Here is a 17,886-nt window from a genome sequence, read left to right as displayed (position 1 = left end):
GCCGACTCCATCCAGACCATAATATCTGGACACAACCAACACTAGCTCACCTTGGTACAGCCGACTCCATCCAGACCATAATATCTGGACACAACCAACACTAGCTCACCTTGGTACAGCCGACTCCATCCAGACCATAATATCTGGACACAACCAACACTAGCTCACCTTGGTACAGCCGACTCCATCCAGACCATAATATCTGGACACAACCAACACTAGCTCACCTTGGCCACACTTTATTTTATTCGTACACAACTTTGAGTCAACCGTCTTGCATGAATCCTTCATGAACTTCAAGCTTTCAGTTTTCAGCTGGAGAGGATAACCTGTAGTGAATGCGTAATTAATTAAAATCACAATAATTGTATTGACCAAATACAATTGATAATGTACAGGAATTATTGGTGTGGTGATATTGGTGCAGATGCAGTACATTTGGGCAACATACTGACACACATGGGTACAAAGACAAGAGGACCTCACTCACATACTGTGCAAAGAGGCAGACAGTGCAAGAGCCCATATACCGTCTGCAGAAACGAGCTCTAAAGATAATCAGCTGTGTACAACGAAGTCATTCTTCTCAGTAGGGATGTCCGATATTATCGGCCGACCGATATTATCGGCCGATATCGGCAGTAAAATGTGATATTGGAAAATATCGGTATCGGTTTAAAAACAAAAAAAAACAATAACAATATTTGTTATATATATATCCAGTGAAATTATTAGTTACCTGAAATTATTCAGTTTTTTGGACGGGGAAACCCTGCATATATCGGTATCGGTTGATATCGGTATCGGAAATTAAGAGTTGGACAATATCGGAATATCGGTATCGGTAAAAAAGCCAATATCGAGCATCCTTTCATTTGCATAAGTTAGGTATCCTCAGTGTTTATCAAGTGAATCATCTTCAGACTGGTTTATTTGTGTATAGTTCTTTAAACAGAGCCCTTCCCCCCTTTTTTCATGACATGTTTGCCCACAATCACCAAAGTCATAATTACCCCACACGTAGTTCCTGTTTGCTTAGACCACCCCTTTCCCGCACTTCCCAATCTCAGTTTTGTTTGCTCTACCGAGGGTCAAAGTTGTGGAACTCTTTGCCTCCACATATTTTGGAATTTTCTTTTCTTTTTTTTATCCACTTTTTCTCCTCCTATTTTTCTGTATTTTTCTCCCATCCCAATTTTTTGTCGTTATGCCAATTCCTCCCTCCCCTTCCTGGTCGTTGCGCGCATGTGCCCCCCCCCCCCACTGGTCGGTCTAGGGAGCCCTGAAGTCTATCAGATGCTTCCTCCGATACATAGGAGACAGCCAGCAGCCTATTTTCACCTGACAGCGCAGACTCTCATTGGTGAAGTGTAACGCGTGGGAGGGTCACACTACCTTCACCAGTTCCTTCCCTGGAACTGCAGGCGCCCTGACCGACCTGTAGGAGTCGCTGTTTACAACGACCAGGATACCACCCACCGGCTTCCCACCCGCTGACACTGCCAATTGTGTCAGTATGACGACCGGCCCAAGCCGGAGGCACCGCTGACAGCCGGATTCGATACCAGTGTCTCTGCGGTGGTAGACAGCCGCTTAGTCCGCTGCGCTACCCGGCCACCCGGGAATTTTCTTTTCTGAAGTTCAAAAGAGCACTGAAGTCTCATCTCCTAGATCACCAGTATTTACCATATGGGCTCCCTTTACAAACTGTGGTCTGATGGCTTGTTGTATTTTGTTATTGTATTTTCATTTTATTATATATTCTTCCTGTCATTAGTTGTTTTCTCTACCCCCGACATGTCTATATGTAGACCTGCTTGTGTGTGTTGTGAATGAATGTTCCTTGTGTGTGTTTGTTTGGGGGGGGGGGTTATAGTTTATGTTGATATAATATCAGTGTAATTTAGCTTCCTGGTGAATGCCACATGCAAGCCCCTAGAGGGTTTTTAGGCAACTCTCCTACACATCCCTTTGTGGATTGTATTGTATTATATATATGTTTTTATATGTGTAAATAAACAAACAAACAAACAAACAAACAAACAAACTAACCCTTTCACTGCGACAATACAGAGGGTTAAAGAGGACCCTCCAGTCTAATAGCTGTACACCGGTTTGCTCTCCCCAGACTACACCGTGGAGGAGAGACCCTCTGAGACGCTGCTCATCCAGGAGCTGGAGGGCGGACGGCCCAGGCCACTGGTGTTCGTCCTCAATGCCAACCTGCTGGCCATGGTCAAGCTGGTCAACTGTACGTTCATTCATCTTTCTGCACTCAGCAGCTGTTCATTGTGGAGAAGACAAATAAAACACTCTGAGGGGTCATTACATAGCCTGTTGGACACCGTGCTAAATGTTGTGTGCAACGTGACAGCTGTTTTTAAAAGTGCTATGTGAAGAACGTTTATTATTATTGTTGTTGTTATTATAAGTGAACTAAACGCAGCTTAGTACCCCAAGATTTAAATACCTCTGTATTTAATATGAGAAGCTACCGTGCAATATGAGAAGCTAAGCTACCGTACAATATGAGAAGCTACCGTACAATATGAGAAGCTAGCTACCGTACAATATGAGAAGCTAGCTACCGTACAATATGAGAAGCTAGCTACTGTACAATATGAGAAGCTAAGCTAGCTATTGTACAATATGAGAAGCTAGCTACTGTACAATATGAGAAGCTAGCTACTGTACAATATGAGAAGCTAGCTACTGTACAATATGAGAAGCTAGCTACTGTACAATATGAGAAGCTACTGTACAATATGAGAAGCTACTGTACAATATGAGAAGCTAGCTACCGTACAATATGAGAAGCTAGCTACTGTACAATATGAGAAGCTAAGCTAGCTACTGTACAATATGAGAAGCTAGCTACTGTACAATATGAGAAGCTATGGTTAGGAGCGAGGGAAAATGGATGGATTATCCAATGGGGGGTCCGGGAGGGGGGGGTACGAGCTGTGTGTAGGTTTTTAGATAACAGGTATTAAGGGTATATCCTATATATGACAATTAACTAAAATGTGATTTCATTGGATGTGCACTGTCAACTAATGCTTGTATATCTTATCGTGTGTTGTCATGTTTGTTTATGTGTTTGTTTAAAAAATAATAATAAAAAAAAACAAAAAATATGAGAAGCTAGCTACTGTACAATATGAGAAGCTACTGTACAATATGAGAAGCTACTGTACAATATGAGAAGCTACTGTACAATATGAGAAGCTACTGTACAATATGAGAAGCTAGCTACTGTACAATATGAGAAGCTACTGTACAATATGAGAAGCTACTGTACAATATGAGAAGCTACTGTACAATATAAGAAGCTACTGTACAATATGAGAAGCTACTGTACAATATGAGAAGCTACTGTACAATATGAGAAGCTAGCTACTGTACAATATGAGAAGCTACTGTACAATATGAGAAGCTACTGTACAATATGAGAAGCTACTGTACAATATGAGAAGCTACTGTACAATATGAGAAGCTAGCTACCGTACAATATGAGAAGCTACTGTACAATATGAGAAGCTACCGTACAATATGAGAAGCTACTGTACAATATGAGAAGCTACTGTACAATATGAGAAGCTACTGTACAATATGAGAAGCTAGCTACTGTACAATATGAGAAGCTACTGTACAATATGAGAAGCTACTGTACAATATGAGAAGCTAGCTACCGTACAATATGAGAAGCTAGCTACTGTACAATATGAGAAGCTAGCTACCGTACAATATGAGAAGCTACTGTACAATATGAGAAGCTACTGTACAATATGAGAAGCTACTGTACAATATGAGAAGCTACTGTACAATATGAGAAGCTAGCTACCGTACAATATGAGAAGCTAGCTACTGTACAATATGAGAAGCTAGCTACCGTACAATATGAGAAGCTACTGTACAATATGAGAAGCTACTGTACAATATGAGAAGCTAGCTACCGTACAATATGAGAAGCTACTGTACAATATGAGAAGCTACTGTACAATATGAGAAGCTACTGTACAATATGAGAAGCTACTGTACAATATGAGAAGCTAGCTACCGTACAATATGAGAAGCTAGCTACTGTACAATATGAGAAGCTAGCTACCGTACAATATGAGAAGCTACTGTACAATATGAGAAGCTACTGTACAATATGAGAAGCTACTGTACAATATGAGAAGCTACTGTACAATATGAGTGGAATTGTGCAATAAATCAATAATCGTGCAACATGTTTCCATCCCTAGTGTATAGGTTTACATACTGTATGGGCATATGCTTAGTTTACTCCTCTATCTATGTTTTATGTATATATTTTATATTTATGTCTCATTGCTTGTTTTTACATGATCTTTTATTATTGTGTCTTATTAGCACCTAGGGTTTGCATAATTTCTTTCTATCCGTATCTGTACCCGTACAATGACAATAAAGATCATTCATTCATTCATCATTCATTCATTCATATGATTATTATTATTATTATATACATTGACTGTAACAGTACTGTGCCCGTGCAGATGTAAACAGGAAGTGCTGGTGCGTGACCTCGAAGGGCATGCACGCGGTGGGCCAGGTGGAGGTGGTGGTGCTGCTGCAGTGTCTCCCAGAGGAGAAGAGTTTCCCCAAAGACATATTCAGCCACTTCATCCAGCTGTACAGGGAGGCCCTCACAGGTAAACCCCCCCTCTCTCTCTCTCTCTCTCTCTCTCTCTCTCTCTCTCTCTCTCTCTGTCTCTCTCTCTCTCTCTCTCTCTCTCTCTCTCTCTCTCTCTCTCTCTCTATATATATATATATATCTCTCTCTCTCCCTCTATATATCTCTCTCTCCCTCTATATCTCTCTCTCTCTCTCTCCCTCTATATCTCTCCCTCTATATCTCTCTCTCTCTATCTCTCTCCCTCTATATCTCTCTCTCCCTCTATATCTCTCCCCCTCTCTATATATCTCTCTCTCTCCCTCTATATATCTCTCTCTCCCTCTATATATCTCTCCCTCCCTCTCTCTCCCTCTATATATCTCTATCTCTCTCCCTCTATATCTATCTCTCTCTCCCTCTATATCCCTCTCTCTATATCTCTCTCCCTCTATATCTATCTCTCTCCCTCTCTCTCTCTCTCTCTCTCTCTCTCTCTCTCTCTCTCCCTCTATATCTCTCTCTCTATATCTCTCCCTCTATATCTCTCTCTCTCCCTCTATATATCTCTCTCTCTCCCTCTATATATCTCTCTCTCCCTCTATATATCTCTCTCTCCCTCTATATATCTCTCTCCCTCCCCCTCTCTCTCCCTCTATATCTCTCTCCCTCTATATCTATCTCTCTGCCTCTATATCCCTCCCTCTATATCTCTCTCCCTCTATATATCTCTCTCTCCCTCTATATATATCTCTCTCCCTCTATATATCTCTCTCCCTCCCTCTCTCTCTCCCTCTATATCTCTCTCCCTCTATATCTATCTCTCTCTGCCTCTATATCCCTCCCTCTATATCTCTCTCCCTCTATATCTATCTCTCTCCCTCTATATCTCTCTCTATCTCTCTCTCCCTCTCTCTCTCCCCCTCCCTCTCTCTCTCCCTCTATATCTCTCTCCCTCTATTTCTCTCTCTCTCTCTCTTCCTCCCATCTCTTTCGACGTCGTTCCCTTTGTCTAATCGCGGACCTCCCCTCTTTTGTCTCCCCAATGTGTCTCCCCTCTCCCCTCTCCCTGTCTCCCCGTCTCCCTGTCTCCCCGTCTCCCGTCTCCCTGTCTCCCCTCTCCCCTCTCCCCTCTCCCTGTCTCCCCTCTCCCCCTCTCCCCTCTCCCCGTCTCCCCCTCTCCCCGTCTCCCCTCTCCCCCTCTCCCCTCCCCCTCTCCCCGTCTCCCCTCTCCCTGTCTCTCCTCTCCCTGTCTCCCCTCCCCCTCTCCCTGTCTCCCCTCTCCCCTCCCCCTCTCCCTGTCTCCCCTCTCCCCTCTCCCCTCTCCCCCTCTCCTGTCTCCCCTCTCCCCCTCTCCCCTCTCCCTGTCTCCCCTCTCCCTGTCTCCCCTCTCCCCCTCTCTCCTCTCTCTGTCTCCCCGTCTCCCTGTCTCCCCCTCTCCCCTCTCCCCTCTCCCCTCTCCCCCTCTCCCCTCTCCCCCTCTCCCCTCTCCCCTCTCCCCTCTCTCCTCTCCCCTCTCCCCTCTCCCCGTCTCCCCTCTCCCCTCTCCCCTCTCCCTGTCTCCCCTCTCCCCTCTCTCCTCTCCCCTCTCCCCTCTCCCCTCTCTCCTCTCCCCTCTCCCCTCTCCCTGTCTCCCCGTCTCCCTGTCTCCCCTCTCCCCTCTCTCCTCTCCCCCTCTCCCCGTCTCCCCTCTCCCCCTCTCCCCCTCTCCCCTCTCCCCCTCTCCCCCTCTCTCCTCTCCCTCTCCCTCTCCCCTCTCCCCCTCTCCCCTCTCTCCTCTCCCCTCTCCCGTCTCCCCTCTCCCCCTCTCTCCTCTCTCTGTCTCTCCTCTCCCCTCTCCCCGTCCCCCCTCTCCCCTCTCTCCTCTCCCCGTCTCCCCCTCTCCCCTCTCCCCGTCTCCCCTCTCCCCCTCTCCCCTCTCCCCTCTCCCCTCTCCCCCTCTCCCCTCCCCTCTCCCCGTCTCCCCTCTCCCCGTCTCCCCTCTCCCCTCTCCCCCTCTCCCCTCTCCCCCTCTCTCCTCTCCCCCTCTCCCCCTCTCCCCGTCTCCCCGTCTCCCCCTCTCCCCTCTCCCCCTCTCTCCTCTCTCTGTCTCCCCGTCTCCCCCTCTCCCCTCTCCCCCTCTCCCCTCTCCCCGTCTCCCCTCTCCCCCTCTCCCCTCTCCCCCTCTCCCCGTCTCCCCCTCTCCCCTCTCCCCTCTCCCCCTCTCTCCTCTCTCTGTCTCCCCGTCTCCCCCTCTCCCCTCTCCCCTCTCCCCCTCTCCCCTCTCCCCGTCTCCCCTCTCCCCTCTCCCCTCTCCCCCTCTCCCGTCTCCCCCTCTCCCCTCTCCCCTCTCCCCCTCTCCCCTCTCCCCTCTCTCCTCTCCCCCTCTCCCCTCTCCCCTCTCTCCTCTCCCCTCTCCCCTCTCCCCTCTCCCTGTCTCCCCGTCTCCCTGTCTCCCCTCTCCCTCTCCCCTCTCCCTCCCGTCTCCCCTCTCTCCTCTCCCCCTCTCCCCTCTCCCCTCTCTCCTCTCCCCTCTCCCCTCTCCCCTCTCCCCTCTCCCTGTCTCCCCGTCTCCCTGTCTCTCCTCTCCCCTCTCCCCTCTCCCCGTCTCCCCCTCTCCCCTCTCCCCTCTCCCCGTCTCCCCTTCTCTCCTCTCCCTGTCTCCCCTCTCCCCTCCCCCTCTCCCTGTCTCCCCTCTCCCCTCTCCCCCTCTCTCCTCTCCCCTCCCCCTCTCCCTGTCTCCCCTCTCCCCTCTCCCCCTCTCTCCTCTCCCCGTCTCCCCTCTCCCCCTCTCCCCTCTCCCCCTCTCTCCTCTCCCCTCTCCCCTCTCCCCCTCTCTCCTCTCCCCGTCTCCCCTCTCCCCTCTCCCCCTCTCTCCTCTCCCCTCTCCCCCTCTCCCCTCTCTCCTCTCCCCTCTCCCCGTCTCCCCTCTCCCCCTCTCTCTGTCTCTCCTCTCCCCTCTCCCCTCTCCCCCTCTCTCCTCTCTCTGTCTCTCCTCTCCCCGTCTCCCCTCTCCCCTCTCCCCTCTCCCCCTCTCCCCGTCTCCCCCTCTCCCCTCTCCCCTCTCCCGTCTCCCCTCTCCCCTCTCCCCCTCTCCCCGTCTCCCCTCTCCCCGTCTCCCCTCTCCCCTCTCCCCGTCTCCCCTCTCCCCCTCTCTCCTCTCCCCTCTCCCCCTCTCTCCTCTCCCCGTCTCCCGTCTCCCCTCTCCCCCTCTCCCCTCTCCCCGTCTTCCCCTCTCCCCCTCTCCCCTCTCCCCTCTCCCCGTCTCCCCTCTCCCCGTCTCCCCTCTCCCCTCTCCCCGTCTCCCCTCTCCCCCTCTCTCTGTCTCTCCTCTCCCCTCTCCCCTCTCCCCTCTCTCCTCTCTCTGTCTCTCCTCTCCCCGTCTCCCCCTCTCCCCCTCTCCCCCTCTCCCCTCTCCCCCTCTCCCCGTCTCCCCCTCTCCCCTCTCCCCCTCTCCCCTCTCCCCTCTCCCGTCTCCCCTCCTCCCCTCTCCCCCTCTCCCCCTCTCCCCTCTCCCCCTCTCCCCTCTCCCCCTCTCTCCTCTCCCCGTCTCCCGTCTCCCCTCTCCCCGTCTTCCCCTCTCCCCCTCTCCCCTCTCCCCGTCTCCCCCTCTCCCCTCTCCCCCTCTCCCCTCTCCCCTCTCCCCTCTCCCCTCTCCCCTCTCCCCGTCTCCCCTCTCCCCTCTCCCCTCTCCCCGTCTCCCCTCTCCCCCTCTCCCCTCTCCCCTCTCCCCTCTCCCCGTCTCCCCTCTCCCCGTCTCCCCCTCTCCCCGTCTCCCCTCTCCCCTCTCCCCGTCTCCCCTCTCCCCTCTCCCCGTCTCCCCCTCTCCCTGTCTCCCCTCTCCCCTCTCCCCTCTCCCCTCTCCCCCTCTCCCCTCTCCCGTCTCCCCTCTCTCCTCTCCCCGTCTCCCCTCTCCCCTCTCCCCTCTCCCCCTCTCCCCTCTCCCCGTCTCCCCTCTCCCCGTCTCCCCTCTCCAGGGAAGGTGGTGAGCCACCTGTCGCTCTCCCTCTTCAGTGGCAGCTTCCTGGGCAGCGAGGACCATGCCGGCTTCCTCTACGTGCGCTCCACCCTCCAGTCCCTGCAGGGTCTGCCTCTGCCCAGCCAGCCCTACCTCTTCAGCCTGCTGGTGCACAGAGCAGAGGTGGCCTGGGCCAAAGCCTTCCCCCTCCGCCTCATGCTCCGACTGGGGCGGAGTTCCGATGTGAGTCAGGCCTGTGTGGGTGTGTGTATGTGTACAATGGTAAATGGTGCATTTACTGTATATAATAATAATTAGGGATGCTCGATATTGGCTTTTTTACCGATACCGATATACCGATATTGTCCAACTCTTAATTTCCGATACCGATATCAACCGATATCAACCGATACCTATATATGCAAGGTTCCCCCCCCCCTTATGAATTGAAAATGGGGGACCCTGATGGAAACAAGACAAACGTCTTTCTCAGGTCTGCATCCCCTTAACAATTGTATGTATTGAGCCGTACTGTATTGTACCCATTCTGCAATCTGTTAAATAAAGTTTTCATTCATTCATTCATTCATTCATTCATTTCATTCATTCATTCATCCCCCCCCCCCCCCCCAAAAAAAACGGAATAATTTCAGGTAATTAACATTACATATCTCTTGTTGTGGAATTAACACAACATTATGCATACTTTTGACAATAAATAAAATCTGAATTTGTTCTTACTTGCTTGCCTGGGTAAATAAAGGTTATAGAAATGTAAAAAAATATATATATATTTTTTAAATTTTTTTTTATTTTGAAAACCGATACCGATATTTTCTGATATCACATTTTAATGCCGATATCGGCCGATAATATCGGTAGGCCGATAATATCGGACATCCCTAATAATAATAATAATAATAATAATAATAATAATAATAAACTTTATTTGTATAGCACCTTTCATACAGAGACTGCAGCTCAAAGTGCTTCACAACAGAAAAAAGAAAGGCATAAAATGAGCACATAAAGTGCAGACGTATAAAAATCACAGTTTTTCACATTAGGATCTAACATCCCAACAGGCCACCTTGTTTATGGTTTGATTCAGTTTTAAATAGACAACAATAAAAAGAGTAAGATAAAATAGACAGAGTAAAATAGTGCAATGGTGCAGTGCAATACAATTGTAGAATAGAATAGATAAAAAAAAATATATATATATATTTTACAGTGCAATAAAACAGTTCTGGATTACTGTTCAACAGTTCAAAGTCGTCTTTACCTTCTCTGTTTGGTATCCACAGTTTAAAACTTGACAGTCTTCCCTCCTGTTTTATACCCACTTTGATGTATATATTTGATATATATATAGCAGCTTTTTTTTATCCAAAGCGCTTTACAACTTATGCCTCACATTCACTCGTTCACTCACACATTCACACACCGACGGCGAAGGCAACCACGCAAGGTGGCAACCTGCTCATAGGGAGCAGTTAAAGGGTTAAGTGTCTTGCTCAAGGACACTTCGTCACACACTGCCCGGGAGGAGCGGGAATCGAAACCTTCTGATTACCAGACGACCGCTCAACCTCCCTGTTTCCCGCGACACGTGTTAGAGTGTGTGTGTGTGTGTGTGTTTGTTAACATGTGCACACATAGACTAGCCATTGTTACAAAAAAAGAAAAGTCAAACATATCATCCTCCAGTTATCCTATACTCCCTTCTGTGCCCAGTTTACCCGTGTCCGCTGTACAGCGTGCGCTTCAGGAAGGCCCTGTTCGGGGAGACCGGTCACACCATCATGAGACTGCTGGTGGTGAGTGTTGGGTGCTTCTATTCACGCCATCATTGTGTTCCAATCCACTCGCCGAGCTTCTGTTTTTCTCTTAACGACAACGTATAATATTCCTCCATCTTGACCTCCAGGACTTTAGGAACTACCGTTACAGTCTGCCGGTGGTGCCGGGGCTCACCGTGGACCTAGAGGCCCAGAGGACCTGCATCAGGGTCCCCACGAGCGGCTACAAGGAGGTCAGGAACCCAAAAGGACAATATACTACCTGTGAATACTGTATACTTCATCAGATCATATATTTAGCATTTAGCATTTTAGCATTTAGCATTTTTAGATTATATATTAGATTTAGATTATTGGATTATTAGATTATATATTGCATATATGTAGCATTTTAGCATTTCGTTATTTTTTTTTAGATTATATATTATATTAGATTTAGATTATTGGATTATTAGATTATATATTGTAACAATTGATTGTAGGGCAAATATAACTGAGAGGGCATGCATACCCTCATCTCGCACCTTGTTGCCCATAATATGCACATGTCCAGAGTTAATTATATTGATTTGTTATATTTGTTTACACTGCTTTTTTACTACCTGTGCCTCCCCTCCCCCATTCTGATATGATGCCTGAATTTCCCCAAGGGGATCAATAAAGGAATATCTTATCTCATCTTAAAGTACCTCCTAACAACTGCTGCTGTACTGTAACTCCGTCATCTGTAGCTGACAACTGTTATTTTCATCAATCATCACCCGCTGTCTCTCTCTCTCTGTCTCTCTCTCTCTCTCTCTTTAGCTGATGAAGGCTTTAAATAAGTCCAATGAACACGTCCTGGCCATGGGCGCGTGTTTCAACGAGGCTGCAGACTCCCATCTCATCTGTGTCCAGGGGGAGGACGGCCAGTACCAGACCCAGGCCATCAGCATCCACAATCAGCCGCGCAAAGGTAGGCAGGCGCTGGCTAGAGTCTGTATATAGTTAGTTAGTAGTTATGCTAGTTGTCTAATTTGTCACTTGTCGTCTGTATCTTTGAATACAATCAACCAATTGAGTTGAAAAGCACAACATTCTGATAGTAGACTGAAGTGTAGCACTGTCTCTTTTCTACCACTAGATGGCACTTTGTGTCCTCATCATGGACAGTCATTGATATTATGTTCTTTTCGAGGTGTTATTATTAATCTCTGGCGATGCTTTGCTCTTTGTTTCAGTCACTGGCTCCTGCTTCTTTGTGTTCAGTAGTGCCCTGAAGGCGTCTGCAGGATGCCTGGCCAAGTCCAGCATTGTGGAAGGTAGAACATCCAACCCCGGAGAGCGTGACCTTGACATGTTACCTGCTCACACGCAGGAATTAAGTTATTTACACGATTACTTTTACATAGAGCAAGTAACAATCGCTAAGACTGCTTTATTCAGAATGTGTGTCAATCTTTGTATGTGTGTGTGTCTGTGTACACTTAAAAAGTGCACTTGTTGGTGTAGGTGTGTGTTATGTGTTTATGCAGGTGAGAGTGTGTGTGTGTGTGTGTGTGTGTGTGTGTGTGTGTGTGTGTGTGTGTGTGTGTGTGTGTGTGTGTGTGTGTGTGTGTCCTTGTTGGTGTGTGTGTGTGTGTGTGTGTGTGTGTGTGTGTGTCCTTGTTGGTGTGTGTGTGTGTGTGTGTGTGTGTGTGTGTGTGTGTGTGTGTGTGTCCTTGTTGGTGTGTGTGTGTGTGTCCTTGTTGGTGTGTGTGTGTGTGTGTGTGTGTGTGTGTGTGGGTGTGTTTCTCCTGTATCGCTGTCCCTCTCCTCAGATGGGCTGATGGTGCAGATCACCGTGGAAACCATGGCAGAACTCCGCCGCTCGCTGCGGGAGATGAAAGACTACACCGTCACATGTGGACGCCTCGACCAATCGGACAGCCAGGAGCAGGTCCAGGTGCAGTGGCTGGAGGAGAAGTGCACCGTGAACAAGGGGTGAGAAGAACCTCGTCGTCTGTCGTTTCACCTTCGTTCACCCTCTGGGGAGGATCTCACAGAGTCTGGCCTGTACGTGATGTCACAGAGTCTGGCCTGTACGTGATGTCACAGAGTCTGGCCTGTACGTGATGTCACAGAGTCTGGCCTGTACGTGACGTCACAGAGTCTGGCCTGTACGTGACGTCACAGAGTCTGGCCTGTACGTGATGTCACAGAGTCTGGCCTGTACGTGATGTCACAGAGTCTGGCCTGTACGTGATGTCACAGAGTCTGGCCTGTACGTGATGTCACAGAGTCTGGCCTGTACGTGACGTCACAGAGTCTGGCCTGTACGTGACGTCACAGAGTCTGGCCTGTACGTGACGTCACAGAGTCTGGCCTGTACGTGACGTCACAGAGTCTGGCCTGTACGTGATGTCACAGAGTCTGGCCGCTCTGGCCTGTACGTGATGTCACAGAGTCTGGCCGCTCTGGCCTGTACGTGACGTCACAGAGTCTGGCCGCTCTGGCCTGTACGTGACGTCACAGAGTCTGGCCGCTCTGGCCTGTACGTGATGTCACAGAGTCTGCCCGCTCTGGCCTGTACGTGATGTCACAGAGTCTGCCCGCTCTGGCCTGTACGTGATGTCACAGAGTCTGCCCGCTCTGGCCTGTACGTGATGTCACAGAGTCTGCCCGCTCTCTGGCCTATATGTGGCAACTTGTGGTCACTTCACTCATACATGAGTGTTTTGTAGGATGCATGCGCAGGTCATGTCGGCGCAACACATAAGCCTACTGTACACAGGGGCGGAGCTTCCTATAGGCGACATAGGCGGTTAGCCTAGAGCGCCACCCAGATATATTAAATATATAAAAATGTATATATTATTCATATAAATTAAATAAATAAATAAATGTTTGCACCCCCTTCTATATCAGCAACCAATATGTTGACATAAAAGTAATCTGGGGTGGCTGGGTAGCGCAGAGGTCTAAGCACTCGCCTCGAACCCAGCTGTCAGCGGTGCCTCCCGCCTGGTCAGTGTTCGCGGGTGGGAAGCCGGCGGGGTGTGAGTCCTGGTCGTTGCAAACAGTGACTCCTACTGGCCGGTCTGTTCAGCAGGGAGGGGATCTGGGGGAAATAGCATGGACCTCCACACGCATTACTTTGTGAAACCCAGTGAAACTCCTCGCTGTCGGGTGAAAAGAAGCGGCTGGTGACTCCACGTGTATCGGAGGAGGCATGTGATAGTTCTACACCCTCCCCAGACCGACAGTAGGGCAATGCGTGCAATGACCAGGAAGGGAATTGGCATAACAACTAAATTTGGATGGGAGAAAAAGATAGAAAGGCAAAACAAATATAATAATAATAATAATAATAATTACATGACATCTATTTGGGGGGGGGGGGGGGTGAAGTTTGCATAGGGCACCAAATGTGCTAGGTCCGGCCCTGACATGTAGACGCACCGTGGGTCAGGACAGTTTCATGCTCGTTCAGCGACACCCTGCTACACACAACCATACAGGGGGCTGTCTAGTGGAGTCACCATCTTCTATTCAAGGCAAACATCAGCAAACACACCTGTAGCCTACTATTGTTAGCCACTGAGCAGCTCCACCGGAGGGGTTGGAGGTTAAGCGCCTTGCTCAAGGGCACTTCGGTGATCAGTTGTTGAGGGAATAGAGTGTTAAGTCATCGTCTTCCCCCCTCTTGGATTACCATGTGCGGGTTTGGGAATTTGAACTAGTGGCCTTCTGGTCACAAGCCCACCTCTCTAAACCTTTAGGCTATTGCTGTCCTCGACACTGTAGCTGCACTTGCGCTTAACCCTTTCACTGCCACACGACAGAAGGTTAACCCTTTGCTATCACACAACCGATGGTCGCCGCCCTATCTGTCGTGTGTCACAGAGTTATCAGCCCTATCTGTCGTGTCTCACAGAGTTATCAGCCCTATCTGTCGTGTCTCACAGAGTTATCAGCCCTATCTGTCGTGTCTCACAGTTATCAGCCCTATCTGTCGTGTCTCACAGAGTTATCAGCCCTATCTGTCGTGTCTCACAGAGTTATCAGCCCTATCTGTCGTGTCTCACAGAGTTATCAGCCCTATCTGTCGTGTGTCACAGAGTTATCAGCCCTATCTGTCGTGTCTCACAGAGTTATCAGCCCTATCTGTCGTGTCTCACAGAGTTATCAGCCCTATCTGTCGTGTCTCACAGTTATCAGCCCTATCTGTCGTGTCTCACAGAGTTATCAGCCCTATCTGTCGTGTGTCACAGAGTTATCAGCCCTATCTGTCGTGTCTCACAGAGTTATCAGCCCTATCTGTCGTGTGTCACAGAGTTATCAGCCCTATCTGTCGTGTCTCACAGAGTTATCAGCCCTATCTGTCGTGTCTCACAGAGTTATCAGCCCTATCTGTCGTGTCTCACAGAGTTATCAGCCCTATCTGTCGTGTCTCACAGAGTTATCAACCCTATCTGTCGTGTCTCACAGAGTTATCAGCCCTATCGACGGGAAATCCATGGAGTCCATCAGCAGCACCAAGATGTTCCAGAAGTCGGAGTATAAGGAGAACGGGAAGATCGTCCGCTGGACAGAGGTAGGCCTGAAGATCCCTCGAACATCTGGACACTGGAGGTGCATCTGAGTCGGTGTCTATAGTGTACTCTCTGTGTGTGTTGTGGGGGCGACAGTGGCGGACAGGAGGTAGAGCGGTCGTCTGGTAATCGGAAGGTTCCCGGTTTGATTCCCGCTCCTCCCGGGCAGCGTGTCTGAACCTCAAAGGCGCTAAAAACAAGATTACAAACATCACAAAACAAACTGGTCAGACTACTGCTTGACCTTACCCCTAGAACCCACCTCACCCCTGCCCACTTTGACTACCTAGGATGGCTTAGAGTAGACGACAGAGTACAGCAACTTGCAATGGGCCTGGTCTACAAGATACACAATATGACTAAGGTACCCATGTACATGTTAAAAATACTTCCCAAAGGTCAGTGAATACCACGACCACAACACCAGAGGGAGCTCCACAAATCATGTTAAACCCAGATTCGGCTCAAACAAGGGACTAAACACGTTTCGCAATTATGCCACATCAATGTGGAACGCCCTACCCAATGCTGTAAAGGAATGTGAATCACTACCCACTTTCAAAACCGCTCTAAAAGAGCACCTACGGGAGGCTGCAATTCGAAACTGGCCACCGTAAATGTCCAAACCCACCCACCCCCACCTAATAGACAGTCTCCTCCCCACCGTATATTCTCTCCCACCGTATGTATATTTCTCTCCCACCCACCCACCCCCTCCAAATGTACAGTCTCCTCCCCACCGTATGTATATATTCTCTCCCCACCGTTTGTATATTTCTCTCCCACCCACCCACCCCCTCCTAATGTACAGTCTCCTCCCCATCATATGTATATACTCTCTGTCAGGATCTATGGGTAACAGTACTGTATATTTGCATATCATATATGTCACAAATGTAACAGTACTATATACCTGTATGTCATGTATGTCCCTATGCCATAAATGTCATGATGTCATGTATGTCGTGTATGTCATAAATGTCACTATGAATTGAAAATGGGGGACCCTGATGTAAACAAGACAAAAGTCTTTCTCAGGTCTGCATCCCCTTAACAATTGTATGTATTGAGCCGTACTGTATTGTACCCATTCTGCAATCTGTTAAATAAAGTTTTCATTCATTCATTCATTCATTCATTCATTCATTCATTCATTCATTCATTTTCATTCATTCATTTTCATTCATTCATTCATCCAGTCTTAACACTTTCACTGCCACACGACAGCCGGTTAACCATTTCACTGTGACAATACAGAAGGTTAGCCCTTTACTATCACACAACCGACGGCGATGCTCCATCATTAGCATCATTAGCTCCGCATCCGTGGAGCTAATGATGCTAATGATGGAGAATCGCCGTCGGTTGTGTGATAGTAAAGGGTTAACCTTCTGTCGTGTGGCAGTGAAAGGGTTAAGTGTCCTTGGCCGCCTCCACCGTCGGTGTGCGAGTGAACGGGTGAATGTGAGGAACAACACAAACATTTCTTTTAAACGCTTTGGACAAACAGAACTATTATATATAAATGCCCCGTTGCCCCCGTGTGGTCCAGGTGTTCTACCTGCAGAGCGGAGACCCTCCCAGGGGCCTGATGGACTCCGCTGAACACAGTCGGCTGACGGAGCGGATCGCCCGGGCGTTCTGCGTGGCGCTGTGTCCGCACCTGAAGCTGCTGAAGGAGGACGGCATGGCCAAGCTGGGTCTGCGCGTCACCTTCGACTCTCAAGAGGTCGGGGGGGGGGAAGCAACGTCTTCTAAATGTCTTAGCATAATTGCCTAAGTCATATTTTGGCATAAAATTGAGATCACCTAACTGTACTCTCCTAACACTGCCGCTGCTGCGTCGTGCATTATTGCCCTCGGCCGATCTAATTAGAGCATTTGTTTACGTTCCAAAATCACTGTCTGCCTAAAAGTCATCACTTGGCAGCAGGGCTGAGCCCACACGTTCGAACGTTCGAACCTTCATTCGTTACGTTGGCATTCGAATTCTAAATCAACATTTTATTTTTTTCCTATTCATTCTGTTTAAACCAATGCTGGGGGTTTTCTTCACAGTTGCAGTTGAGATTAGGCTACACTAATATTATAGTATTAAAAGAAACTGATGAGTTATTTAATTGATTTAGTTGGGCTGGGGCTTCTCCCTGGGCTGGGTCTGGAAAGTTGATTTAATAAAAAAAAAAAAAAAAAAACGAATTTAATCAGATTAATCACTTTATTCAAATTGAGGATTTAGTTTGAAGAAATAAAAAAAAAATTAATAATTCGTTTTATTAAAAACGAAGGTTCGAACGTCCGTTCGAAAAACCCTGACGAAGTTTGAATCCCAAAAACAGGCTTTGGGGACAGCCTTACTTGGCAGATGGTAGAATTGTTGGGTATATAAGTTAGAGTTTGAGTCTGACTGGGAGGACCTGACTCCACCCGGTCCCACCACTCGTTGCTGCCCAGTAACCAGTTACTCTCAAGAAGGTCAGTGTCTACCACGACTTGTTATGCAATCCTTGTGTTGCTGCGTCTTCTTTTCTTGCAAACGCATTCACACATCTAGTCGAACGTGCTATTACAGTATAAATAAAAAGGTATTAAATGTTTGCTGAAAAATATTTTTTAGTTTTTCTGAAAACCTTAAAATATGACTTAGGCAATTATGCTATGAGGCTAACGATATGTTAAAATGTGCAACCTATCAATGACATTGAACTGTTATACTGCACAGTTATACAGATTCCATTGCGAGCCCAAGTGGGTATGATAACCTTCAAACTATCGGTGTGTTTCTCATCCCAGGTGGGATTCATTGCCGGCAGCAACGGCCAGCCTCTCCCAGCCCAGTACCTCAATGCCCTGGACAGCGTGCTGATCCCCGTCATCCACAGCAGGGGGCGCAAGAGGAACGAGGAACCCATAGTGATGGAGCTGATCTTCCACATCCTGGAGAACATCACTTAG

The 17,886-nt window shown here is 48.6% G+C and overlaps 1 protein-coding gene across 1 annotated transcript in view; it reads left to right on the top strand.

Moving 5' to 3' along the window:
* Positions 1-17,886, top strand: part of zfyve9b (zinc finger, FYVE domain containing 9b) — a gene marked incomplete at both ends in the record, with an annotated part of 44,480 nt that extends 26,594 nt beyond the window's left edge. The window contains 12 exon segments of the mRNA XM_084311306.1: positions 2,129-2,251; positions 4,524-4,679; positions 8,596-8,799; positions 8,802-8,819; positions 10,314-10,396; positions 10,507-10,611; positions 11,183-11,333; positions 11,599-11,679; positions 12,178-12,340; positions 14,828-14,933; positions 16,484-16,660; positions 17,725-17,886. Of these exon segments, the coding sequence (XP_084167432.1) occupies positions 2,129-2,251; positions 4,524-4,679; positions 8,596-8,799; positions 8,802-8,819; positions 10,314-10,396; positions 10,507-10,611; positions 11,183-11,333; positions 11,599-11,679; positions 12,178-12,340; positions 14,828-14,933; positions 16,484-16,660; positions 17,725-17,886 (1,529 nt within the window).

The sequence above is a fragment of the Notolepis coatsorum genome (genome assembly GCF_963971535.1).
Source record: "Notolepis coatsorum genome assembly, chromosome: 3".
NCBI classification, from domain to species: domain Eukaryota; kingdom Metazoa; phylum Chordata; class Actinopteri; order Aulopiformes; family Paralepididae; genus Notolepis; species Notolepis coatsorum.
This window is presented reverse-complemented; position numbering and strand designations above follow the sequence as displayed.